Source organism: Acanthaster planci, linkage group LG03 (genome assembly GCF_054643075.1).
Source record: "Acanthaster planci isolate LZ-2023a linkage group LG03, COTS_SCS, whole genome shotgun sequence".
Lineage (NCBI taxonomy): Eukaryota > Metazoa > Echinodermata > Asteroidea > Valvatida > Acanthasteridae > Acanthaster > Acanthaster planci.
This window is the reverse complement of record NC_141779.1, coordinates 16,923,390-16,950,676: the sequence shown is the minus strand read 5'-3', so window position 1 is coordinate 16,950,676 and position 27,287 is coordinate 16,923,390. Positions and strand designations below refer to the sequence as shown.

The 27,287-nt window shown below is 41.0% G+C and overlaps 1 protein-coding gene across 3 annotated transcripts in view; it reads left to right on the top strand.

The window, feature by feature from the left end:
• The window catches only part of LOC110991028 (two pore channel protein 2-like), a 61,144-nt gene that overhangs the window by 2,913 nt on the left and 30,944 nt on the right, over positions 1-27,287 (top strand). The window contains exons 2-21 of one of the 3 annotated variants that reach the window (XR_015424623.1): positions 716-842; positions 1,704-1,887; positions 3,964-4,080; positions 4,741-4,847; positions 6,797-6,869; positions 8,806-8,859; positions 9,016-9,051; positions 9,771-9,891; positions 10,388-10,453; positions 11,529-11,593; positions 12,432-12,623; positions 13,695-13,784; positions 14,643-14,762; positions 15,365-15,463; positions 15,878-15,964; positions 16,266-16,318; positions 16,473-16,575; positions 17,767-17,838; positions 18,933-19,121; positions 20,081-20,147. Coding sequence is in view for 2 of the 3 variants with exons in the window: in XM_022256107.2 (XP_022111799.2) it covers positions 716-842; positions 1,704-1,887; positions 3,964-4,080; positions 4,741-4,847; positions 6,797-6,869; positions 8,806-8,859; positions 9,016-9,051; positions 9,771-9,891; positions 10,388-10,453; positions 11,529-11,593; positions 12,432-12,623; positions 13,695-13,784; positions 14,643-14,762; positions 15,365-15,463; positions 15,878-15,964; positions 16,266-16,318; positions 16,473-16,575; positions 17,767-17,838; positions 19,036-19,121; positions 20,081-20,147 (1,919 nt within the window). In the remaining variant the exon portion in view is untranslated. The remainder of the gene's footprint in view (positions 1-715; positions 843-1,703; positions 1,888-3,963; positions 4,081-4,740; positions 4,848-6,796; positions 6,870-8,805; positions 8,860-9,015; positions 9,052-9,770; positions 9,892-10,387; positions 10,454-11,528; positions 11,594-12,431; positions 12,624-13,694; positions 13,785-14,642; positions 14,763-15,364; positions 15,464-15,877; positions 15,965-16,265; positions 16,319-16,472; positions 16,576-17,766; positions 17,839-18,932; positions 19,122-20,080; positions 20,148-27,287) is intronic. The other 2 variants (XM_022256107.2, XM_022256108.2) reach the window with 2 other exon arrangements.

Below are 27,287 nucleotides of genomic sequence, written 5' to 3'. Positions count from 1 at the left end.
TTCTGTTAAATATAACAGAATATGTTATGTCTGTATAATGTCGGGGTTATATCCTGGGTTTCTCTCCGAGCAATCCTCATTTGGATCCGATTGAAAATACCTTTGGTAATAAGTTTGAACAAAGGGCACAGCTTGACTCTAGTGCTGGGGTATATCATGCAAACAACAAGATTATGGAGACTTGTAGCCTGATTAACTTAGTTTGTATGGGGGAACTGCAAAATTTTTACTGCTCAGGGTAGGGACAGGACAACATCTAATATTGCCGTCAGTATTTAAGTTGTGAGAATGGCTGTAACTCATCAAATCTTTTGAAATCAGAAAAAGGGTATAAAGTCCATTAGGTAAGTATCCTTGAACTCATGACATCGCAGTACACAGTATCGAGAGTCCCATGAACTCTCAGTGTTGTCAGAGAATGACTCATGAAATGCATGGAAAGAAATTATCAGTGCTTTTAAATCTGTTTTTTTAAACATTATTGATAGCAAAAAGATTACAGTTTTGGCTGATGAAAATAGCAACATATTCACTTTGCCTTTTTTTTTGGGGGGGGAGGAGTTTGTTGAGCATGTTTTTCTGCAATCAAGTTTTCAATCTGGCATGAAAATTAATATCTGATGGCTCACAGGGAAAATTGACATGTGATCCCTGGTAACAAATCCCAAGGAGTCCGTTTCAGCTTTTGTAAGTGTCTTTTTTTCCTACTCTTCAGACTCAACAGCCCTCCTGCAAGCAGTTGTGTTTGTTGAAGATGCTGTTAAGTATCGTAGCATAAACCACAAGACAGACAGCGCATCCCTATGGTACTACCGAGTCTACTATTCCTGGCTTGTGCAATGGTAAGTTTCAAAAGAAGCCTTTTGCAAGTTAACTTTGACCCAAATCTGGTACACTGAGTTCTTAAAATTCATGTGAAAATAACACTTGAATTCTCCTTACTAAAACCACTGTTGGTATACCTTGTGATTCGGGGCAAGCTTTTGCTTAGTTTAAAGAGACGTCTTGCAACAATACACTCTTCTCAATAGATAAGAAGGGCACAAGGGAACCAGTCCATTCCAAAGATGATGGTCGCTATGCGAAAGCTTGCCCCGAATCACGAGGTATAGCAACTGTGTCCTTAGTCTGGGGAATTCAATTTGTTATGTTTATATGCAGTTGGATAACTCAGTGCACCAGATTTTATTCAAATTTAACTCGCAAATGGCTTATTGGGAAAAATGCCATGCTTGTCGTTTATGTGGAAAGAAAAGTGAAAAACAGCTATGTTAAGATACAATGTATGTGTAGAAGCTGAACCTTTTAGCCAGCATTTTAATTTATCAGTTTGCTCCAACTTTACCTGTCTCCTGTGAACGTGCCACTTGTTGTGTTGTTGTGCTTTGTCTTTGTCTGGTAGGAGTGTTCAGAGAAATTTAGGTCGTTGACTAAAAATAGCTTTTAATAGGCACATTTTAATGAAGTCCAGGGGAACAGGAAATTTAAATTCTACACCGATTGTATTGATACATTTTCCCTTTATATTGTGGGAAGACAATATAAAAATGTAACAGTCACAAATTGTTATTGAATTTCAGTTGATACGAAAGGAAGAAAAAACTCAAAACATCAAACATAAAGACTCTGAATGCTGGGGTGTCAGAAAAAATTCAGAAATACATTCATGTGCTGTTTGAATCCTTTTCCTTCACTGATTGTAGGACCCTCTATCTTGCCATCACCACCATCCTGACTGTAGCCTTCTTTGAATACCCCTCCTCGCTGACGACAGGCAATACTGCCGATCCACGATATCGCGGAGAGCGCAGGAACCCACCATGCGGCGTCACAGAGGCGATCGAATTCACCTGCCTCCTCATCTTCACCGCTGACCTGGTGATGAAGGTACATTGAAGGCTGTCTCTTAATTGGGTGTGGTGCATTAAAACCCTGGTTTCAACGGAGCAGTGATGAAAGTTTCACCATGTCACCAAATGTGGTCATAACTTTTTTCCAATTGGGCCAACTTGGCAAAGATTCCATGTAATCCTCACCCCAGGCATACACAACAAGCCTGTAGACTCCCATTGGCCAGACCCCAACCACTGCAGAGTAAGGAGTGTTGAAAGATCTGTAACCCCTAGATTTCCTTATGACTGGGAAATGACCTGGTAGTAAAAAACATCCACCATGCTGCTCGGAGTTGTTTTGGGGACGTGGCTACAAATGTACTTCCACAGCAGCATAATGAAATGTAGTTAGAGAAGGGACCTGAGGGATGTATTGGCTACCATAAAACAGTCATTTAGATTCAGGCATGACCGGGAACTCAGGGAACTGATGAGGGGATGATTTTCTCCGTGTGGAAAAAATGGGCCCCCTTATTTTGGCGTTGCGGCTCCAAGGCGCATGTAATGAAAAAGTACTCCATCGCTAAGAGTAGAATGGCTGAACAGCAGCTTTGAAACACTAGAATACTAATATAGGGTCAATATACGTTGGATTTTTGACAAAATTTTCGGTATAGACACGTTGACAGTGAAAATCATAGTAACTACATTAACTATTTAAATGGCTCATTTAGACTCAACAACCTTATCTTTGAGCTCAGAGGTACATGTACTCATTTATCGCTGGGTTGAGAGAAGCGATTCCCGGCAAATTGGCACATCGGCCTACCTGTTAAGGGCTGGACTTCAGAATGGACCCACAGTTCAACACTGCAGACTATTGTGCCACAAGAATCCATCTAAAAGCATTTAGCTCCCCCCCCTCCACTTGATACATGCATTTTTAATATTATGTAAAATTGATAGCGTGTCACATTTGGTGGCAGAAATTTTTATATACTGTGTGCACCTGTACAGATGTATATGTACATACATGTACATCATATGTCCTTACCTATATGCGTGACTTTTAATTGCAACATGTACACTGAAAACATATGTAATAATAGCAATGAGCATTTATAAAGTGCACCAATCCACCGAGAATCAGGTGCTTATGGCACTACAAAAGTGAACGTAAATTATTGCAGTTATGTGCAGGAAAAAAATACTGAAAAATACTGTTACAAGCTAGCGTCGTAAACAAGGTTACAAAAGTATCTCTTGTGTACAGTTTTGAAAGAGATGACATGGCTGAGAGATGTAGTTGGGGAAGAGGTTTGGAAATCGGGACTATTTGGCTCCCTTGTCTGACTTCTTTTCTCTCTTTCTGCACGTGATCTCACGCATAGCTGGGGCACAAGATGAAAGCACAAGGATTTTAATAAGATGAAATACTTTAGGGTTTAGGGTGATGACATTACCAGATTTTATTTTTCAATTCTTCTTACTTTTGGGGAATAACAAGCCCACCAAACTTCACCTCTTGAGACCTGTTGGATGTCTTCAATGGGCAACCTTCTTACCCTTGCACTGAGCATACAGTGCTTATTAATATACGTTGGGTACGGGCAAACCGTTATATATAATTAACATCTCCCCAACGCAAAAATACATCTTGAAAATAGTTCGCGGTACCCGCTGCTTCATTTGACTCGGACCGGCCAGCCGACCCCAGCAAGCTCTGTGGTCGAGTGGTTAAGACATCTGCACTAGTAAGCAGGAGGTCGTGGGTTCGAGTCCCACCCGAGTAAGCTTGTGAGGTCTTTTCGCAAGCTCTCGGACAAGCACTGAGCATACAGTGCTTATTAATATACGTTGGGTACGGGCAAACCGTTATATATAATCTTCTTACCCTTGGAGACAGGCAACTGTAGAAAAGTGTCTTGATTCCTACCATCAACCCCACCCCTCGCTGACTTGGATCAAATCAGACTAGACCACACTAACTATGTGGTTCTATTACTTACAACTGTTACTACTGGACAGAAATGCTGCTTCAAAATTCTACTTTGATGGCCAGTTTTACATCTCAATTGCTTCAATTTTGTGGGATTTCTCGCCTGATCAGCTTGCTTTCTGTTTTTGACAGGTGTATCTCATCGGTACAAAACAGTTCATAAAGTCTCCGTGGCTAATAGCTTATGTACTGGTCATCGTCGCATCTCTGGCAGACTGGATTGTTACAATAAATGGCTCCTGTGGCAAGGTAAGGTTCAAAACCAGTAACACTCTTGGGGAAGCCCTCATTGTGTGTGCAGCATGAAGGAAAGTGATGCCAAAATGTGTTGTTAGTTGGATTATGAACCCACCATCTCTAAATAGTGCAATTTTAGACGAAAAATAAAGGGGAAAAATTGACATTGTTTTTCCTGATGGCAGTTGTTCTGTGTTTTGAAAAAAAAAAGAACTAGTTTCAATTTTTTCCTCTGACCCTAGATGAGTTAATTGTTTGGGATAAATCGAACTTAAGAATTTTACTTTTAATTTTTTCCACCCTCTGACCCCACAAAATTTCACGCTGTGTTTGTAATCCAATAAATAAAAACAATGCTGGCCTGACTGACTTGGCCCATTGGATTGATAGGGGAACTATGCTGATGTAAAGAGGGATTTGTAATCGGTGCTGAAACTGTTTACACTGTATGACACGGTGCTAACTCTCAGTACTTCTTAAAGAATTTGGCATTCAAATTTAACTATCCCTCTGTCTAGGGGTAATCACTGTCTCAAAGCTAAAAAGTAGCTGAGTTTCACAAAGGGAAAAGTATCTTTATTTCCATTCAGTGCATTATTAATGTGGATGTGGTCAGTCCAGTACCTTCAGAATAACAACTTAATTTGGGGGGTTTGTTTTGTCGATTGACAGATCATTCGGTTTCGTCGCATGCTCCGTCCGTTCTTCCTCCTGCAAAACTCAACCCTCATGAAGAAAACTGTACGAAGCATCTGTCGCACACTCCCCAAGGTTGCAAGGTAAGTTTAAAGTGTCCATGTTTCGTATCATTAGAGATTCTGTTGCAACAGATTCTGTTGGGTAGTTGTAACAGGTCATTTACTCCTCACACTGTTATTGTCATAACAATGACATGACTCACAGTGCCAGCCGTGAAACTTTTTTGCTTTCAGTCTCGCCTTCCACAAGTTCATATGAACTTTCATCCTTTGTTTGATTTTCGTTCCTTATTTACTTACGGGAGCCTTGGATAAGCTGAAATCGAAAATGAATGCTGCACCGTGTTTGTTTTGGAGATGTACCAGCAGATCTGTATTGGAAGATGTCAACTTCTTGTTTGGTCAAAATTGCCAATACACTGATGCTACAAATTTGACTTTGCATAAAGGATGGTGTAGTAAATTTGTACTTGCATTGGAGTCTGTACATAATAACCATATCAGTGAACACAGTGTCAAAAAGTTACCACTGTGGAAGACTGGTTCCTGGCTTTGCACCTGTGCCTTGGTGTGTTGCACTCACATAAGGATGGTACATTGTTTTAGTGCATTCAGTAGAAAGCATTTGTAGCACACAGTCTGCGCCGTGTACGTACATGTAGGCATACAAGTAAAAAGTGTAGATGGGAACCAGTGCTGGAAGAGTATATTTTTCTTGGGTATATGCAACACATACAGACTGTGTATGTAGTCTTTGGTGTCCTTGGGTTCATATGGTCCTTTGGCAGATAATAATGTGGCCTAGTACAGTTCCATGTAGTTAGGATTTGTAACTCCTCATCAAAGGGTCAGGGGTTTGAAACCAGTCCCTGGTTGCATCTTGCGACCTTGGGCAACTCACTTCAATACATGCACATGCAAGCTGTACTTGCTTCAGTGCACCCAGGAGTTAAATTGAGAAACCGTTGGGGGAGGAGATACACCTTATTGTGTTTGATTAGCTGTTTGTGCATGAAAACTTAGCATTCAGCTTTATACTCCAAGGGAGCTCAGCTGGTTTGGGGATTGTCGGTGGTTGCGGTGTGCAAGTAGTGCATGAAATGTACATGTACACCTACTAGTACATGTACTTGCATGAACAGGTTTTGTTCGGCCTGATTGTGGTCATTAATTATTATTATTATTATTATTATGGGACATATACCACACCAAGGTCTCGTGAGAGCACATGCCAAAGTAGAGATACCAACAGGATTTTGCTTTGGTTTCTTTACCTTTGTTCTTCCTGAGGACATTTCGTCGGACCACATCTGCCTTTTGTGGCTGATTTCTGACCTTAATTTCATACTCCGTGTAGGAATGATAATATTGCAGCTCCTTAATTAAACACCTGTACCAGAAGACCATGTACATACATGTATAGGTGCACTTTATAAATACACAAACAATTGTTGGGCTTTTACTTTCTTGTCAGACTGTTAACATGAGTCACATACCTGCCAATTGTGACAACTTCTAAGTTTTCAAAGGTCTGAAAATAGAAACATTCTGGGAAGAAAAACAAACATTTTCACTGGTCCCCGATAAACATGTACATGTAGATTTCCAGGGCACGTTGAGCTTGAAGAATGTTGGTGAGTAATAGTGAACCGCAGAACATTTACTTTGTGGGATTGAGTGTGAAATCACTGCCACACAGGCACACAACAAGGCACAGCTTGATACATATACAAACACCCTACAGCTGTTTCACGTAAACACATTCAGCGGTATACACACAGCTTCATCACACTTGTCCAGTTGCTTGTCCAGTCATTGAAGAAAAACAGCGTTGAAATCTACTTGCTTTCATTGTCTGTTGCCAGATCAGAAGATCCCGACGTGTTCAGTGATCGGTACATCTAGTAAATAAACGGTAGCAAGGAGTAAGACAAGGCGCTTGCACTATGCATGCGCTCTGTGTCCATTTTCTGAGTTTCCAATGCTGGCAGGTATAGAGTAGCGACTAATAGCTTCCCTTTCCTCTGCAGTGTACTCTTGCTCCTACTCATCCACTTGTATTTCTTCACCATGGTGGGCATGCTGATCTTCCCTCAGCCACAGGTGAGTCTGTTAAACTGTGACTGGGTTATATGAAGACGGGATTGATTTTTCAGAAAACGTCTTGGTTGGTTTAAAAGCGTGAAGTAAAATACTTGAAGAGTAACTTTTGAGGCCTGCTTTTTCCATTCTTAGGTCTGTACATTCCAACATGACAGTATGGCTGGAAGTTTTGGTTCAGTGGTTTAAAATTTAAGAGTAACAGCATTGAAGTTTTTTCTTAGAAAACAATTTTTCTGCAACTTTATAAGTACTCTTCTCCAATGTAATGAAAATTATTTGGCATCCGTATTAGGTTAAAGACATTGAAAAGTGCATTGATTAAAATTATCCATGCTTTCCTGACCAACTGAGGGCACTGTTGTGTGATGTTATCTTGGGTTGACATGGTTCAGTGCACAGGCTTTCCTGTTGTGAATCCCGAATTTCTCGCTGATAACATTTCTGCGAAAAGGTTACTTCCTTGCTTCGTGCTGTGTACTTACACAACAGTGAATTATCAAAAAACATTCAGACCTGCAAAATTCAAAGAAAATTCAGCAGTTTTGGTGCAAAAACCAATGTAACATGGAGGTTTTCTTCCCAGGATGACATCATAGTTTTACTCATGAATATGGAAATATCATTTGCATAAAAGGCAAAAAGGTAGCAAAATGCCCTTTAAAAGTGTGAAGCAGAAATCGAAAATACAGTTAACTTGGACACAAAAATGCAGTTCGCAGGTTTGTATCAATAAACAATTCCACTGCAGAGACCCTTGAAGTACTACGTTATGTCAGTAGGTACCTGTCAGAAACATGCATCTGAGCCCATCAGTGACTTCCAAAGTCTGGCCCAAAGGCTCTTGTGTCATTTGTGCAGGTGTCATCATTTCCTGATGAGGAAGTCATATGTTGTAGTGTATATTGAAGCACATACTGCCAAAAAAAGTTTCATACATGCCGTGTTTGCCTACTTCCAATTTAAAGATTGTTTCATAATGTATCAAATTCTCAGTCTCAGGAAATACAGTGTATCCCTTTTTCTTACTTTGCAAATGGTTTTGCAGATGAAGGAGCGCTCATTTTTTTTTAAAGCTTACAGGTCATGTGCAAGGTTATAAACAACCTTCAAGTTATATGGGTCATTGTTGTGAGTTATAGAATGTGGTAACTGACAGTCCAAATTGAAAAAAAAAGAACATTTTTGTATTGTTTCAACAAATCCGGAAATTCACAAAACACAATGTTTATTGTGTCATTCCTGTGTGTTGCCATGTTTCATTCATTTGTTTACTTGTTCCAACTGTTTCCTAAAAAAAGTCCTTGCTAGTGGCCTCAAAACTCTTGTGCCAACACAAACAAAGGAATTAATGTGCAAAAAATTATTTCAAGGGGATAAGACCAGCACATGGTACATGTATTTTGATAGGGTTCAAAGTCCAATTGATGAATCATTTCAGTACAATACAGGTACCCACTACTACTACTGAACCCAAGAGATATGCACATTTATGGAGGTTTGCAGCTGGGTCATTCCACGAAGTTCGGGCACAGTTTGTGACAGCGTCCCTTGTTACATCAGTGAAAATAAACATCTTTTTACCCTGCATGTGGATTCTAAATTGACATTGTTCTAAATCTTGCTAGGTTCTCGTAGTGGTGTGCTTCATCTTTGCCGAATAATAATGATTCAGTCAGTTGTAATGTGAAAATAATGGGCAAATAAAGGTTACCGATGTAACAAGGGACGCCGTCACAAACTGTGCCCGAACTTCACGGAATGACCCAGCTCTCAAATTGCAAGGAAGTCAAGCAAAATAGGTACATGTAATTAGAAATCACTTTAAACTGAATTTTTCATGTTATGTGACTCTTATCTACTTCTACTGCATGTGATAAACTTCCATGGCCATTTGTTACATGGATTTAAAACCATAATTTTTGGGTTGTATTTTCAGCATCGTTTACAGCCTGATATTCCAGGGTCCACAGCTGTCCCAACGACAGTCAAGGTATTTGGAAAATAAATTAGGTATTAAAGATACATTGAGACAAGTTGTTCAGACAAACATAAAACATACGTGAACATGTGCATGTACAACCCCATGATAGAGTATAAATTAATTATGAGAAATATAAACAGATAAAGTCTATCTCTCTGTCCTCAGGGCAAACCTACGAATCCACCTTTATCAACAGCTCAGGTAAGATACGGACACCATTGTGTTGTTCATTCATGGCGATATTTTAACCCCTTTCATTGCTAGCCATTCAGTGCAATTCAGGTTCTGCCTCCCTGCTTTTGTCCCTGGTGTTTGCTTGCACAGCTAGTATTCATTGCCTCCGTTGGAACATACCACACCTTGTATAACCTGTCACAGTTTCAGCAAACTTGGAAAAATGTAGTTGGAGATTTCTCAGACTTATCGGTTGTGTTTTTTTTTTTACTTGGTTTTGCTTATATAAACTATTTGAGGAGATGCCATCACTGTGGTGGCACTGCACTGTGCACTCACATGCGCATTCTGCAGCTTGACACGTGCGTGCATTTGGCCAATCACGACATCCTATCGGTCGATGAAGCAAAGGTGCACGTACCACCTGTCCACAAGTGCTGTGCACCACTGTAACGGCTTCTAATTCTGGTTTCTAAATTACACTATACCAAAAGGTCAGAACGGGTGATCCAAAATATTTTTTTTTAATTCGCAAATGCATGAAGCTTGGTGGTTTGGCAGATGATACTGCAGCAATAGTTGTGTTGAGTATTGTCCTTTGTCACCTAATGAAGATTTACCGGTTCACAAGAACATGTAAGTATGAATTCAAGAGTCTACTTAAAATGTACACCAAAGAAACCCAGTCTGAAACACATTTGTGGAACAGGAGATGCTAAACCATTGAAAAATTCTGCTCTGTCAAGGGGGAGGTCACAAATCACCCTGGTCCCGATCCATACCTGGAGTCGCAGAAGTTCTTCAAAGACATCCTGACGGGCTTTATGAGCATGCTTGTCCTGTTGACCACAGCCAACCACCCAGATGGTAAGAAGGATTGGAATTTGGATATTCCAGGATTTCTTTTTTTCATTCAACTTTTCCTTAAGTGTCCACCACCGGTTCTTCTCAGAACCAGACACTCATAAAAGAGATATTTTTTTGTACATGGTGCAACTGCAAGCCTACTTAACTTTTCCTTAACTAAACCAGTTATCCGCTTTACGTCACTCGACGTCTAAACGTGCAGGGACTTCCTGTGTCGAATTCGGAGGGTATTTAAACACATTCTGGTGACATTCAGTATGTAGTGCTTTGTTATGTCTACACTCGTTTGCATGCTTGAAAGGTTCCCATTGAGTTTGTACACACACAGGCGTGAAATAATCCATGGAGGTCATGGAGGCTCAAAAGCCAATGAAATCACAGTGTCCAAAAGCCCAAGTAACTTGTTCACACATGTCCTTTACAAGCTGTGTATTATTTAGTCCTTTCAGATTCCAGTGGTGTGGCATTATAGCTTTTCCTTTTTGTTCTATTTCAGTGGCAATGCCTGCTTACATGCTCAATCGGTTCTACTGTCTCTACTTCATTGTCTTCCTGGTTATTGGTGAGTTTCTGGAATGTTTTGACTTGGTACTGTGGTACAATATGCTAAAGATTTTGTGTCTACACTAATATGAGCGAGTATTATTAGTGTGCCTCCAAGAGTTTGCAGCATGTTGGCCAATCACGATGCGCAAATCTGTCGACCCAATGCACATTTTGAAAGAGTCGACAGATTTCGTGCGTTGTGATTGGCCAACACGTTGCAAACTCTTGGAGGCGCACTGTTGTGAATCGCCCATATTCACCAAGCAGAATTTGGAAACGTTACTGTATTGAACAGTTGGTGCACATACCATGCTTACATGCATATTCAACCAATCCGCCCCGAGCTGAAGTGCACCCCCAATCGGCAAAAGAAAGACAGGTGGTTACAAGTGGGTTCTTGTACGTGTTCTGCGTGCAGGCAAAGGCCATACATGCCAGAATAAATTAGTTACACATACTCAGCATGCTCCACATCAAACGTGCCTATGTGGTGAGTACCAAAAAGACCACACCCTCTTTTGATCTGCTCGGAGTGGATAGGGTGTTATGATTCATCTCCATGCACACACCCCTTTAATTGAAGGAAGTGCAGATGAGTGTGGTGCCTCTCCTCAAATTAGTCAATTAGTTGAAGCCCTTGCAAGTTATTACGTAATGAGCAGTCTGTCAATTTCAATCAAATTGTATACACTCGTACTGAAAAAGGCCTCTTCACCCTCATTCCTATGGCATTTGTTGTGGGAGCTTTCCTGAATCCCCAAAGTCATTTACCGGAACCCCATGGCACTTTCTTTGCTACTAGTCTTTTAAAGGGGCATCAACCCCCCGTCAAGAAATAGTGGAGCTGTGTCTTCCTCAATTCGGCAAAAGCCTCTGGGGCCTCTGAGCTAATTTCTAAGATTCTTTGAAAGGCATGGTTGATAGGAGCTCTGTTACAGGTACAATTCGGTTAAAACAAGTTGGGGTTCATTTGGGGGGAGGGTGGTTTAAGAATTGGAGATTTTTTGATGACGTGGTAACATCTTGGCAAAAGCAGGGTACTGAAAATTCTTCTGGGTTAATTTTTCCTCCGTTGCTTTTTCCCCTTGCAGGACTGTATTTTTTCTTCAACATGCTAACAGCCGTGATTTACAATGAATTCAGAGGATACCTTCTGGTATGTAGTCTGGCAGAAATAAATACAAATAAGATATAATGTGGCCACCTGTTTTTATAACATTGGAGGGAAGTTAAAGCAGCCAACTGTCTGAAGAAAGAGGCTTGGTCGGTATTAAAAACCCACGGTTAGTTGGTGGTATCCTGCATTCAATTTCCCAGCCATGTGGCAGTTCTATGGTTCAGAGTATCCCCAGAACATGTAGAACAACTATAAGACTTCCTATGGTAGTGATTACCAACCAGTTTGTTGTGGTACCCATGCTATAACTTGCACGACAGATGAGTAATTCATTAACTATATGCTTTAGAAGTGCCAACAGTTACTTTACTGATCACTTAAAGAGCACCTCCAAGGAAAACATGTTTTCTCTGATTCGATCTGTTCAAATAAATATGGAAGTATCCAAATTGAACACAGTGTCAATTGTCTTCAGAACTCAACTATAATAAGCTAAAAAAGGCTTTTTTCTGTTCATACCAAGATGAGAATTCTGAATGTGCCATTGAGGAGAAAATAGAGGGGAACCCTCGTAGTGGATAATCTCTTATGCATGCCAAACAATGCATGTAGGCATTGTTTGGCATGCACAGGGGTTTTAGAGCCAAGGTTGTTATAGTGTGCTGTGGAGAGGAAACAGTGAGAAGCACTCACAGTTTTAGAGGTAGAAGGAAAACCCCCCAGAAGGGTATCTAGCAGAGACTGAAACTCAGTCCACATGTAGGCCAAGCTGGGAATTGAACTTGGCTTGCAGAGTTGAAAGGCAAAGAGAGAACCATTACATCAATTCACTGATATGCTTCTTTTTTCTTGTCCTGTTCTTCCTCTGTTTCCCCAGCGCTCCATACAGAGCAGTTTCCTTCGACGCCGTCTGGGCTTCCAGGCCGCCTTTGAGATGCTGAGGAGGCAGGGGCGTCTGACCCTCAACACGGCCGGTGTTAGCATGGCCACAACGCTGAGTGTCAGCGTGGTCAAGGCGGTCATCCTGCAGACTGATATCAAGAAGAGTGCCAAGCATGCCATTGTTGCTGTGAGTTCCCCCCCCACCCTACCACCAAAAATTAAACAGAAATATTCTCTTGAGGATCTTGCTTTTTTTTCGGGTATGGCATTTTCTCCCCAGTAGGAAACAGATCTCTTTAATAGGTGTTTTATGACAGCAGGTGTCTGACATCACAGCACAGAACACTTTGTTGTATGATGTTAAGTCAAAACATCAGAGGCTGCCATACAACTTTTTCTCGGTAATGAAAAACAGTCATTCGTCAGTGTAACTTTGAACACTGCAAGGTTTTCTGCTGCATATGAGATTCAAAGCTTCAAATGAAGGAGCAGTCTGACTCCTGCTTGTTTGACATGCTGCACCTTCGTAATTCCAATGATGTGCAAGGCAGCCATTGGAATCAGATAAACAATGCCCAAACTTATAGTAGTTACAAAAAGGGATACTGTTTATGAGTCTTGACTCAAACTCATCCAGATACTGAAACCCCAAGTTTTAGTCAACCCAATCTTGATTGATTGAGAAAAACATACAGGTGTTAATATATATATAACGGTTTTGCCCTTACCCAACGTATATTAATAAGCACTGTATGCTCAGTGCTTGTCCGAGAGCTTGCGAAAAAAAACCTCACAAGCTTACTCGGGTGGGACTCGAACCCACGACCTCCTGCTTACTAGTGCAGATGTCTTAACCACTCGACCACCGAGCTTGCCGGGGTCGGCTCTCCGGTCCGAGTCAAATGAAGCAGCGGGTACCGCGAACTATTTTCAAGATGTATTTTTTTTTTGCGTTGGGGAGATGTTAATTATATATATAACGGTTTTTGCCCTTACCCAACGTATATTAATAAGCACTGTATGCTCAGTGCTTGTCCGAGAGCTTGCGAAAAAAACCTCACAAGGACAGTGCTTATTAACCCTTACCCTCCTGAATCCTTCACCTGTCGGAGGATTGAGGAGGGTTAGGGTTAATATACGTTGGGTAAGGGCAAAAACCGTTATATATATAATTAACATCTCCCCAACGTAAAAATACATCTTGAAAACATACAGGTGATTTTGTTTCCCTCAAATCTTCAACTTTCACATTGCCTAGGAGTTGGATGAGAATATGGGAGGGTCCCTGACATCCACGGACTTCCAACAGCTGTTTGACGTCCTCGATAGAGACACTGGCCAACGCAGGGTAAGTCCACAGATAACCAAACCAATGGTTATTTCATGCTCACCTTAGTAACTTTTCCGACATAGCATATTTACATAGGTATAGCAGTACACGTTAGGCTTGGGCAACTCTTGGCTAGAATAAAATATAATCAATTCTGAACACAGCATTGGAATCTTGGCTCCACTTTCTGAGGAATTGACTCGTTTATAGTGATGCCATTTCCCCCTCGTAAATTCAACTCTGTACATTTCAAATCAAATTTTGTGTGAAAGATGGTCACGTTCGAAAGAGATATCACAGCTTAAGGACTTCACATTTAGTGCCTTATCACTGATGTTATGGAGGGTTTTCCCACTGTTTTGAGGGTTAAATTTGTTGATGGATTATGAATTTGTTATGCTAGGATGGAATCAGAATCATTTTTATAAAATGTTGGAGTTTATATCCATGCCAGGTGTACATTTTATCTATTGGTTTAATTTTGGCCCTGTTGAGTCAAACCAGTGGTAAATGTTTACATTAAGCTCACTTATTACCAGAGCGATTACTGTGTTGAAGATGGACATTACTTTGTCGAGAGCAGGTTGTTGGTGTGATTTTTCATTTGCAGCAATCAAATGAAATATACTTTTCAGTAGAACGTAGTCTCAGCTCGGGGGGGGGGAAAGAAGAGCGTGAGGATTTCCTTAGAAGTAGAAAATGGAAGTTTTCTTTTCTGGCTCACTCAGAAAATGCCAGCTTTTGCACAGATATTTGCTTTCTGTGACACAAACCCTGTACCATCATTTTGAAAAGTTGATATTTGAGAAGCTGTTTACTTTCCTCTACACATTTTTCATCATATCAAGTCCATTCCAATGTTATTTTCATTTCCAGAAACCACCTATTGTAACCAAGAACGACCGCATCTTACGAAAGATCCAGTATTGCGTCACGCATCAGTTTTTCAACTACTTTGGGGCCTTGGTGGCCATGTGCAATGTGATCGTGATCTCGGTGAGTTGTGGGCCATTCCTAAAATCTGGATTTTGCTCCCAGCTTTGCCGCCAACCCAGCAAGTTTCACATTGTGGGGGGCAGAAGACCATTCAAAGTGAGAGTTTTGAGAATTAAGAGCAAAAAAGGGGAACAAATTCCAGCTGAAGTGCAAAAACTATATGTATGGAATGTTGAAGATAAACAGATGTTTGTGCTGATGCGTTATACGGTACCTATGGTCAGCTGTATTACTATCAGTTGTGGTTTGATTTGTTTAAGTTGAGTGAATGGGCAAAATGCACGGTTCTCAGGCGAGAGGATCATGCATGCCCTGTCATGACGACTTGCATAGTTGTCTCAGCCAACCATAATGACTTGATGCTGACAATCAGCAAAGTCCAACATGGTCCAACTTTGCGGACTATTTGCATCCATCTTTTGCCTCAGTGCACGTATTGCTAAAATGGTTCCAAGGGATGGTGTATCGACTGGGACCATTTAATATTGCTCTTTTTCATCTTATTGTGCCGACATGGAAACTAGGCTTCAGATTATTCTGACATTTTGATTTTTGCTGACTTTATACCACTCTTGCATTTTTGTGTGACATTTTGTCATCAGTTGGAAGTTCAGTTTCAGTATGACTCCAGCTTTTATGCAAGAGATAATGTCCTGGCTCGTGTCAACTTCAGCTTCATCTTGTTCTACTTGTTTGAGCAGGTGAGTCATTTCTTTGGCCCCCCCCCAATATACTTGAAGGGCTCGTGCATTAGGATTTTTAGAAAAGAATCCTTCATGTTATCCTTTTTTTCCCAATTGCCTTCATTTTTTGGTCTTTGTATTGCTTATTCAAAGAATATTCAGGGTCATTTTTTTTGTACGTTTGCTGATGCAAATTCCCATATTCATGAAAGGCTGATTTTGTCTTTTGTCGTCCCTGTGATGCCATCTGTTGTACACTGTAACTTACGCCAAAGGCTTGATTTGTGGACTTTGCAATAAGTTTGTTATGGCATTGTCAGCGACACTCTAGTGCCTTCATTTTTCCTGCCTGATTAGAGCTCACAATGCCCTCAATCACCAATGCACAGTGTTGATAGCCTGGTGACTGGTCTGAACATTGTCTGTTACCAGATTTTGAAGGTCTGGGCCTACGGATGCAGGCGATACGTAGCATCTAAGCTCAACATTTTTGACGGCCTGCTTACCATTATCCTCGTTGTAAGTTCTCCATCTGCTTGAAACCAACCATTTTTCTTCTTTTGCGTTTAATAATATAACTGCAAACATGCCATCTGGAATAGGGAACCATGATATGAGTTGGAGATTGAATGTTGGTTACATTGCTTTGAATGGTAGAAAAGCAAGATGGCTGCCCCATGATAGAGGTCTATTGTGCATTGAAAGAGTCAAAATTTTTTTCAAATAAATAGACATGTCATTTGGTAACGGACCATCACTGGAAGAAGTTGAAACATCTGGAGTTTTTTTTAGTGTCACAGTATTCTCATTTGGCCCGCAGTTTGTGGAAATCCTGTATGCAGTCGTCAACGGGAATTTGTTCAACCCTCAGGGGTAAGAGAGAGTTATGTGCGATGTTTCCGTGCCATCGTGAAAAGTAATAAATGAAGTTAAATAAAAATTTAAAATTGGTGATGATGTTATTCCAATTTTTTGATACCTGCTAAACTGTTTTGACTGTTGTGGACGTTTTCTGCTTTGATCTTAGGAACAAGAATGCCCTTTCAGAGGCCATTCCTCTGTACGACCTCGTTCGTGTCATCAACATCCTCATCATCTTCCGCTTGTTCAGGCTCATCACACATTTCAAGGTAAAGATTTGTTTTTGGATAACCTCACAAAAAGTGTCATTCCCCCCCCCCCCGAGAAAAAAAACTTGGGAGACTCAGCCCCGGAGTCTTTTGGACACCTTTATTGGGGTTCTGAGGGTATGCTGACATGGCTGAGATCTTAGCTGGTGGGTAGTGTATGCACCCAGTTCTGTCGGTGTGTGTGTACTCTACTGTGGTGACGGACGGGACGTGTTAGTGTGTGAGGGACACAGTGTGGCATACAGAGCAAAACAGCACTCAATCCAGTGACATTTAACAAATGTTGACTTCTGTGATGTGGGATACGACATTTTTAACAACTAAGGGAGGCATAGCGCCCCTCGTTCGCCTCGGGGTGCTATGCCTCCCTTGGGTGTTCCAGACGTCATATTCCACTTCACAGAAGTCAGCAATTGTTTCCTCATACCTCATACCTCTGTCTTGAGGAATTTATCCAAAGAAACAAGCTCTGAATTTTAAAAGGTCAGAAGACAACAGGCCTTCTGTCAAACTGTATAATTAACATTACAGGCGTAAACGATATAGTCTGTGAATGCACTGTTCCCTCACTTTCTTTTATTACATAAACTTTAACGTAAAAGTAGTGCGGGTACCTATGAGTACAAGTTCACATGTCATGTAGTCTGGTTAGTGCAACTTACCGGTACCAGTCTCTGCATTACCTTATATGGGACAGGAACAAGTATGTTATACAAGCGCAACCATTGATCAAATTCCTTCTCACAGTTGATGACAAAATGAAATGACTCAACTACTTCTCTTGTTAGAAGTTACAGAATTTAAGCAAACAGGTCACAATATGTTCACAATTGACAAACTGTGGACAGGCTTTAATTTCCAGGAAATCATTGGCTACTTTTTGTAGGTCCAAAAGTGTGACGTTTTTGTGTCCCTGTTACATCTGACCGTTGTAACTTGACATGGAAATATCACTGAAATTGGATTCAAACTATTTCTATTTGTTCGGCAGGTAATTTGCATTAATAAATCACTTTTGGAATTAGAAAATACCTTCTGAACTTACCAAATCATGCGTCAGGGGTGACAGGGACACGACAAAATCGGACCCCTAATTTATAGAAGGATCCTTTAATGATTCATAGCTTTTGTTCATCATTTTAGCCTGGTCAAGTTAGGATATTCATAAGCTATTGGTATTCTATTTTACAGACAATGTCAGTCATTGCTGCGACGTTATTTGGCCTGATACGAAACCTGTGGTCGTTCATTGGAATTTTAGTGGTTAGTTTTCTCTGTATTTTTCTATTTTCTTTTTTTTTTTAAATACACCTTCAACAAATTTATTGGTAACAGACTCTTACCTGTTGACTCAAGTAAGAGTCAACTAGCTGACTTGACACATAATGACGTCACACTCTATTTACATGAGCACTTTCCCATTGCAGTGAAGTGGGACGTGATCCATTGAGCCCCCATGGGAAAGCGCACATGTAAACAGAGTGTGAGGTCACTATGTTGCAGGTCTATTGCATTACCTTAATTGAGCCTGTGAGACTGAGGACCACACCTCATGGTATGTGTAATGTGAGGACAGATAATCTTTACAAAAATTTTGAAAGAAAAAGATGCCATGTTGGCCACATTCTGGCAATGATGGATGATTTGTTATTTATTTATAACGTTGATAATACTTCCATATCAGCCAATTCTTCTGTTTCATTTGGTCTATAAATTTTGATTTCATATAGCAGTTGAATTTGGTTTCATATGGCCTACATATTTATGTAATAGCAGCACATTTCTTAAATGAAAACTACAACAATTTGGCATACATAAGCGGTGTTATTTACAAAAAGTTTCCTCACCCCAACATGACTGGCCAATTGTTATCAAACCCAACACCTTTTCTTGCTTGAAATTGATGGATGTGGCATTTCACAGCTCAACTCCCCTTGTGTGAGGTTTGGTTTTCAAATTTTTCTCAAGACCAAACAATCTCCAACTGTTTTGAAGGGTCCTTAATCTTTGTCATCACACATCCTTGAAAATCCATCAAAATCCATCTGGGTAGGTTTGAAAGCCTTTTTCAGAATGTATACTTTCAGTTGGACTTGATGATGCCCTTGTTTGTTTTCAAGTCCAGAGAAATCTGCTTCAATGTTATACGGTTTCCAAGCCTGGGTCCTTAATGCTACAGTGTATTGGCAACTTGAGGACTTCTGCCTTCCCAGATCCTTCAACATCCACTGATTGGTTATTGAGAATTTGATTGGAACAAGAAGGGTAGAACCTCTTCACTTTTACTTGTTACGCAGTTCTATGCCCCTTGGAAGATGAGTTACCAAGAGTTTTGTCATTACTGGGTTCCTTCACAGGTATTGCTTTTTGAAGAGTTCAGGAAGATTTCCTGCAAAAGTACAAAGGCACTGAGCACTCCACCTCCATTGTCTCCCCACTGTTTCCCTTCTCTCATTCCAGGTCATCTACTATATCTTTGCCATGCTTGGCATGGAGCTTTTTAGTGGAGTGATAAAAGTACCACAGCCAAATGACAGTTTCAACAGGTGGGTGATCCATTTCGTGTCAAATAAAAAAAAATATATAATAATAAAAAAATCTCATTTTCCTATCATTGCCACACAAAAACAATTTGTAGTTGCTATTTGACAGTGTTTCATTACTACCATTTTTCAAAGTCAGCCTATGAGGCCCTTTTGGATTTCGTTAAAATCAGAGACTTTTTCAAGAGTTCTACTGCCCTTGTGATAAGAGCTTTATTTACTGTGTGACACTGTGTAATTTGATACTTGTCTTTACAACTTGCATCAAGATAATATTTGAGGTGACAAAGACCTGCAATAAACGATGCTATTGTACATTTAAGGAATTAAGCTTGAAAAACAAGACACCATAGTCCTCAAATTATTCTTTTACTCAATAAAAATCTGAATATTTGGTTAACAGATAAAAATGTTACATTGTTGTATTCGGAAAAGTACTAATATTTGAGTCCTAGTCCTTTCCCAGTTATTGGTACATTCTACATTTACATGTGTCTCTAAAACATGTTTTCATCCAGTGAGCATACCTGTAGAACTTAGCTCCTTGATTCCCTTTATCCACTTTATGTGTGAAGCAGACTATTAGTAGTGTTGCAGGTCACAGGAACCACTCATGAGTTACATGCCTTGGAAAGAATCTAGAACAGTTTCACTCGGATAAAGTCCCTTCGTTGGGATGCAAAGTTGAGTGGTGCATCAAAAGGAGATCGCTCAATTAGCTCGCTGTAATGCAAACTGAAACATCTACAGGTTTGTTTAGGCGTTACGATGAAACTTGCTTGCAGTTTTACATGAATAGCCCCCCCTTCCCCCGAAGAGAGCACATGTTAAGCAACAGGATTAGAAAAGAGTTGATCATTGTGAGTAGCCCTTTGATGCCAAGTGGACAAGGACAGGTCATTCTTCTCTTCTCGTGAAGATTTGTGTCCGATCACTCTTCAATTTTTTCTCCCTCCCCCCAGCACCGAGGTTGAATGTGGGAGCTACAGTCAGCTTGAATACTGGGCCAACAACTTCGATGATTTTGCAGTAAGTTTTATTGAACATTCACAGTCCGAGTTGTCAGTCCGATGCAAGCTTTTCATACTTTTGCTTGATGAAACCATTCCCACCATTGTCCACCTAGAACTGTGTTCAATTCACAACTCAGACAACCAGAACTCGACAGGGTGCTTTGTTGTGTGACATAGGAAGTCCCTAGGAGCCAGCACCCCTCCCTCGTGTGTCTTAAAATTTGTAAGCCCTTAGGATCCTCGCATAAGCAGGAAGCACATGTCAGCAATTCTGATTTTTTTCAGAAATTTTGGGCCAGTTTCTCCCCTTTGTCACCTGAGAATGGGTACTGTCGTACTAAGTCTCTAGGGTGCTCGTCCGATGTTGACTTCTTTCTATTCAGTGGTCAAAACAAGTTGGCTATTCCCTGTCTTCATCATTGGCCTGCAGTCATTGTTCGCTGCTGAGTCAGTAGGCTTGGATGATTCTGTTCCGCACTTTGATAAAGCCGATTTTGAAGGCAGAATCAGAATCATGACATAACTTTATTAGCCAACTTGGATTTCCCGGACAGTAAGACAGTCACCTTAACTGATAACAGAGTAAACTGTGATTCCGTAGTATCAACATGCTACATTCTTCACAAGACCAGTCTCCAGCTAAAGTTTAAATTGTTCTTAGAATTGTGTTTCACGGTCGCTGTTAGTGGAACTGTAATAAGAAGGGCTTTGAATTGCTACGTTACCAACGTTTGCAACAGTAGCAGCATGTGATGGAGTGTCCGATTTCTGTCGTTTGGTCTGATCCTTGCAGCAATGAAATGCTTGAATCACTGCAGCCCGATATTGCTGGCTGACAGTGCTATAAATGAAGGGGTTCACGATGCTGTTGATCAACTCAGGAATAGTGATCAGCCACATTTGCAAACTCCCTACAGTCGTTTGGAGAGGATTTGGGATGTCGGCTAAAAAGGAGATCCAGTCAGAGAAAGCGAACACAGGACTGACTGTCTGGCAGATGAAGAACACAACACCATTGACAATCAGCATCTTGGCCACCTGGTTTCGGATCTGAATCGCCCTCTGCACCCTTTGTATTCCTGGGCCAGTGTGCTTCCGTTTATTCAAGTTTCTTATTATTTGAACATACATATACAAGTTGACCACCAGCGTAATAAACCAGGGAATACAAAGTAGTGGGTAGACGTAGTATGGGACATTTGGATCAAAGCTGTTGCAGAAGGAATACGTAGAAGGAAAATCTTCAAACCTGTCATCATCCGGCCAATGGAAACACCTCACTGTGAGGGATCCCAAGCGGACTGTCCCTGTTGGAACTGATAATGCAAACCCTATCAACCAGCAGACGGCAATCATTTTGCAGGTTCGCCGCCATCCGCGAATTTGGAGATGCCTCATGGGCTGGCAGAGTGCCAAGTATCTTTCATATGACACTGCAGTCACCAGCACGATAGATGTAAAGTAGCAGGTTAGCACAACCGTCCAGTAGCTGATACATTCTGCCAAACTGGAAAGCGGTGAGTGAAATGACACGGGAGATGCTCTGTGGCGGCTGATGTGAAACGAAGAGACCATGGTGACATGCAAAAGGTCAGCCACTGCCAAAGTTGCCAAGTACAGGTTGGTGTCAGATCGCATTTTAGGAATGCGGAAGACGACATAGAGAAAGGTAGTGTTATTGATGATGCCGAGGCTTAGAATGATGGGTAAGACTATGGTAATGATAGTGGTATCCACAGGAGTGAAAAGCCAGTCAGAGACGTCCTCCTCACTGATGTTGTAAATGTCCTGAGGACTGCATTCACCAGATGTCACACCTGCACCCATGATGTGCACTGTTCACTGGAGATTAAAGTTAAATGCCTCGCAAGCTTTTCCAATCTTGCTAATATTTTTTCTAATGCTTGCTAATAGTTTTCCCCCACTACTATCGTCCAAGCAGACTCATCTGCAGTCCTGCAGGGCGTCACTCAAAGTATGCCCGCTTTGCCAGTACAACTCCAAAGCATTGTGTCACTCGTCACAAAATTGAAAGCATTGTGTCGGAAAAGGAAGCAAAATGGAGAAGAGGCTGTAGTACAGATTTGGAGATATTTTCACAATGAAAAGTGCAACAAACAGGCCAATGATTGTAGATGCAGCCAGTTTGACGTACGGCTTCACAGTCCCACCAACAGGATGTGCACGCAGTGAATCGTTTGAACTACTCGTCAGGTTTCCTACCACACTGACTGAATCAAGTAATCCATCACTTAAAATATCGAAATTAACCAGATGAATGCTGTTTACCATTCCAAAATTACGCTCGCAAACAGTGTGGCTCCGTGTTTCACTTTCCGCAGAATTGAACCTGCGGCATAATTGAATTAATTGTTCCAGTTAAGTGGGACTGTTGGCGTGACCTGGAGACCCAGGGGCAGATTTAAAGTCATTCACTTTGCAGGCTTGTTTGACCGCAAACACTTCTCTCAATGCTGTAAAAAATAATGTCAACATCAAGTTTGAATCACAATAGGGATTTTTTTTTATCAAAGAGCTTAAAGTAAATGTGACATCACAGATCACAGTTAAGTTAGTGATAAAAAACTGCCATTCATTGTGTTTGAGGAATCACTCTTTGGAGTAGTGCATCCTGGTTTCATAGAGAGTGTTCCAGGGAATGCCTTACATTTCTGTCACATTGTCACATTATTGTCACATTGCAACTAGCAAAATGAACACTCCCAACCGACATGGCTCTTTGGGCCCAATGAGGGGGTGCTTCTGCTCAAGGCGGATTAGAGAACAGAATCCAATTCTATAAAGTGTCAACGTGCTATGGTTTTTGCAAATTCAGTTCAACTGCAGTTTATTTGCATTTAAGCCATTTCAATCCCCTTTTTGGGCAAGTGTGTTTCGTGATAGCTGTCAGTTATGGCCAGTGGCCATCAGTGATTAAGGTTTTCCTTGGAGAGGCTGTGGTCCACCACACTGGCAGTGTTTGTTGGAGAGGCATGTCGCTGTCCTCTGATCCGAACATTGAAACAATGAAATGTTTGGATTATTGCAGCTCAGTATTGCTGGTTGGCTGCACCTTTAACCCTAACCCCCTAGGTTCCTGCACTAGAAAGCATACTGAACCTCACAAAATCCAACAGGTTCATGTACTTGTCTATGTTATTGTACATGCAGGTTACTGTACCAAACCTGATAAACTCCAACAGAATGAGCCCGTTGGAGTTTGAGTGATATGGTATGGATGGGTCTATGCAGTATAGGATGACTTGCACTGAACAGTACCAAACCTGACAAAATCAAGCATAGTCCAACAATTGGTACAGCAAGCCAGACACTGCACACAATGAACCCTGTGTGTCCCAACTCACACAGAATCCAACACCATCTCCCTGGGCCTTTCATCCCAAGTCTCACAAAATTCAACAACAAGTTCCTCAGGTACGGTACCAAACCTGCCAAAACCTCACAAAACCTGCTGTTGGAGTATGGCAGGTTTTGGGCAGTTAGGGTTAATGAAAGAATTTAGATTGCTGTTGGTCAGCCCAAGAATGGTTATCAGCCACATTTCCGCACTCCTGGAGGCAGTTTGGGGGGGATGCAGGATATTGGCTATGATGCAAATCCAGTCTGGCAGAGGATCATTCAACATATGTCATCTGCATGTTTGCCACCTGGCCCAAAAGCGCTATTTCAGAAATCAACAAAATGAAAAATGTGATGGTGGGAAAATGTAAGGAAAAAAGAAAGCAATGTAAATGGAGAACAGACTGTAGTTAAGATTTGTAGAGACTTCACAGTAACAACATGGCGTTTGACCAGCCAGTCAGTCATTGTAGACGCAGCTCACTTGTACAAAAGCAACACACTCTCTCCAGCTGGAAATGCCCCAATTTGAACAAACTGTCTAGTTTCGTGAGGTGTAAGAATTCTTACATCCAAGCCCACTTAGCTTAGTGACACATTAACTGAGCATTAACGGACCTTTAATAATAATTTATCAAAGTGTTAGGGAACTATAGGAATCTGATTTGGCATTCCACAAAATATGAGCACATCATGCACAGGCACATGATGTTTGTGGATGACATGCCCATAGTTTGTCCTTTCAGTGAAATTGAGTCTTGCAATTGATTGCCCTGGTTAATTGGAGCTGTTGGTATACGTATTTGAGGCTCGGAGGAAGATTGATTAATGGCACCTGTGCAACTGCTGTACACATGCAGTATCTACCTGCACTAACCTAAAGCCCAGCACCAAGCTGTTAACAATAGCCTGAAATCAATGATGTAACCCAGTGGGTAACATACTTCTGTACTATTACTATACAGTATATTGTAGTGTAATATTAAAATTAAGATAGACTTGCACACCAGCCTTTGCTGTTTGTCACAATATATTAGCATAGAGTAGAACCTTTAATTTATTCACAGGGCACTTTGTTCACATGTATACTGTCATCATGTTGGGGCTGGTGGGAACAAGCTTCAACTAGCCTCCCTTAAGATGCTCCAACTGGCCCCAGTGGCCTATGTGACATTTGTAACGTTACTTTACAAACCAGGAATGAAAAAAATGCATTTGTAACTCTATTTATTTTAGCTCAGTACTAGAGCCCAAAACACTCAAAAACTAGTCACTATTAATTAGAAACATTATTAAGAATAGTGAAAAATTTACTCTGAAGGTGAAAAACGAACTTATTTGTCCCACTTGAGATTTATTAAACGCTGGCGCTGCAAGAAGTGGATAGTGGATGGCTGTTGCTAAGGACACTACTAGTGGGCATCATTTAATTAAATTATCTCTTGCTGTGGAAGAAAACCTGTTCTTGCCAACCTCTATTGCCCTTGCTGACCAAAGAATTGTGGGTATTTTCAGAAAGCAACACCACACTCTTTGGTTTCAATTGAAGGGAATTTGATGTTGGGAAAATATGTGTGAAAAGGGCTTCTGAGCTAGACTTTTTTTACATGCCAGTGATACAGGAAAGGGTTTAGAACAAGGTTTGTCCTTTCTAATGACAAAGAATTCACTTCTAAAGTGTCTTTTTCCATATTACTTTACAAATTCATTTCAGGTTTAATTTAGCTGCGGTAAAGCCAGTTGATTTCCCTTTTTTGTTGTTGGGTTTCACAGTAACTGTCAGTTTAAGTGCAGTGGTTGTCAGGGATTGAGGTTTTGCATGGTTATGTTGTCATGGTCTGCTACACAAGCCGTTTGTCTTGGAATGGCAGATCTTTGTCTTCTGATCCGATCCTTACAGCAGTGGAAGGCTGGGATCATAGCAGCTCTGTATTGCTGGCTGACAGCGCTGTAAATGACTGGATTCACAGTGCTGTTGATCAGCTCAGGAATGGTGATCAGCCAGAGTTCCAGACTTCCTGTAATGGTTTGGAGAGGATTTGGAATGTTGGCTAAGATGCAGATCCAGTCGGCGAAAACAAGAGAAGGACTGACTGTCTGGCAGATGAAGAACACAACACCATTGACAATCAGCATCTTGGCTACGTGGTTTCAGATCTGAATTGCCTTTTGTGCCTTTTGCATTCCTGGGCCATTGTCCTTCCGTTTAGTTAATTTATTTATGATTTGCGCATACATGAACAAGGTAGCCACCATTTAGACAAACCAGGCAATGCATGATAATGGATAGGCATAGTATAGGACATTTGGGTCTAAGCTGTAGCAGTGTGAGTATGCAGATGGGAAATCTTTGTATGCTTCATTGTCTGGCCAGTCGAGACAGTTAACACGGTGGCTTCCTAAGCTGAATCATTGACTTCCAACTGGTTACAAGCTAACTTATCTGGATTCATTCAGGCGTCATCTGATCCTTGCTCTGTGTTTCAACATATATTTCTCAACTTGCCTTGTAGTTGGCTGTTCCACTTTTCTTAAAAGTTCCGTATCAGCTATCACAAAGGTTGGAAAGCACAGACAAAACGGTGAAGAGACTGCAGCAGAGATTTAGAGGAACTTCACAGGAACAATATGGCATTAAACCAACGCATCAGTTGCAGATGCAGTGCATTTGACCAATGGCTAAATAGTCTCTGTGGCTGGAAATCCCCAGACTGAATTGTTGGAACAAATGGTTAATATGCTAAGAATTCTGAAATTCAATACAACTCTACTAAGTGACAGATTAATGGAACCTTGCAATCCATCAAATGTGCAGGATAATTGTAAGGTTCTTAATCACCATCCCACATAGTGTTTGCAAATAGTGTTGTCATTCCTTATTGATAGTGAAATTGAGTCTTGTATCAAATGTCATATTAATGGCCCCCAAATTAACCAGCACAGTTGTTGTATTAACCTCGAAAGGCCTTGGTGGACTTTAAGTTGATCCCTTTACCAACCTGAGTTACTGCGAGCATCACAGCCAATTCTATACAAGAAACTATGTAAGTGAAGATGAATCATGACAGGTGTTGTCAAGAAAGAGAGATTACAGAGCTCACTTCCAAAGTCAGTAGACTTTGATGACTAGAGGCCAAAATTAAATGAAATTGATCCCACATTTGTTATAAAGAAAGTGATGAGATTTTTTTGAAGAGTCAACTCTTCGTAGCATTATAATTTCTTTTATTTAAATGCGGTATTTATGATTTTATGTTGTAAATGCTGTGTGAGAATTTTTTCAGCACTTCATGAATGATTGGTTTACTTTTTGCACTGACAGCCAGCTACAGTTCTGGTGGCTATTCGTTGCTGTGGCATGTAGAGCGAGCACACCCGAGTGATGAAAAGGGAATCTAGAACAAATTCAGTTTAAAATATGCCTATTACTGTGAATAATGGTTTGGTTAAAACTGTCTACCATTAAACTGAACACCCGTGGTCTTGTTAATTTGCACCGCCTGAATCCTCCCAGAATGAAAGCATTTAATTCAGACTTCGCACAAGTTAGGTACGAGCAGAGCATACTGCTTGAAACGTCGAGTACCACTGGTTCTTTTCAGAACCGCAAATACTCACAAAAGAGATACGTCCATGGTGCTACCGCAAACCTACTTTCTATTGTACCTATTCACCATGCAAACCTTCAAGACTTATCTACGATCGCTCTACGGGGAGCAGACCTGCGCACAAGTTAGGTACGAGCAGAGCATACTGCTTGAAACGTCGAGTACCACTGGTTCTTTTCAGAACCGCA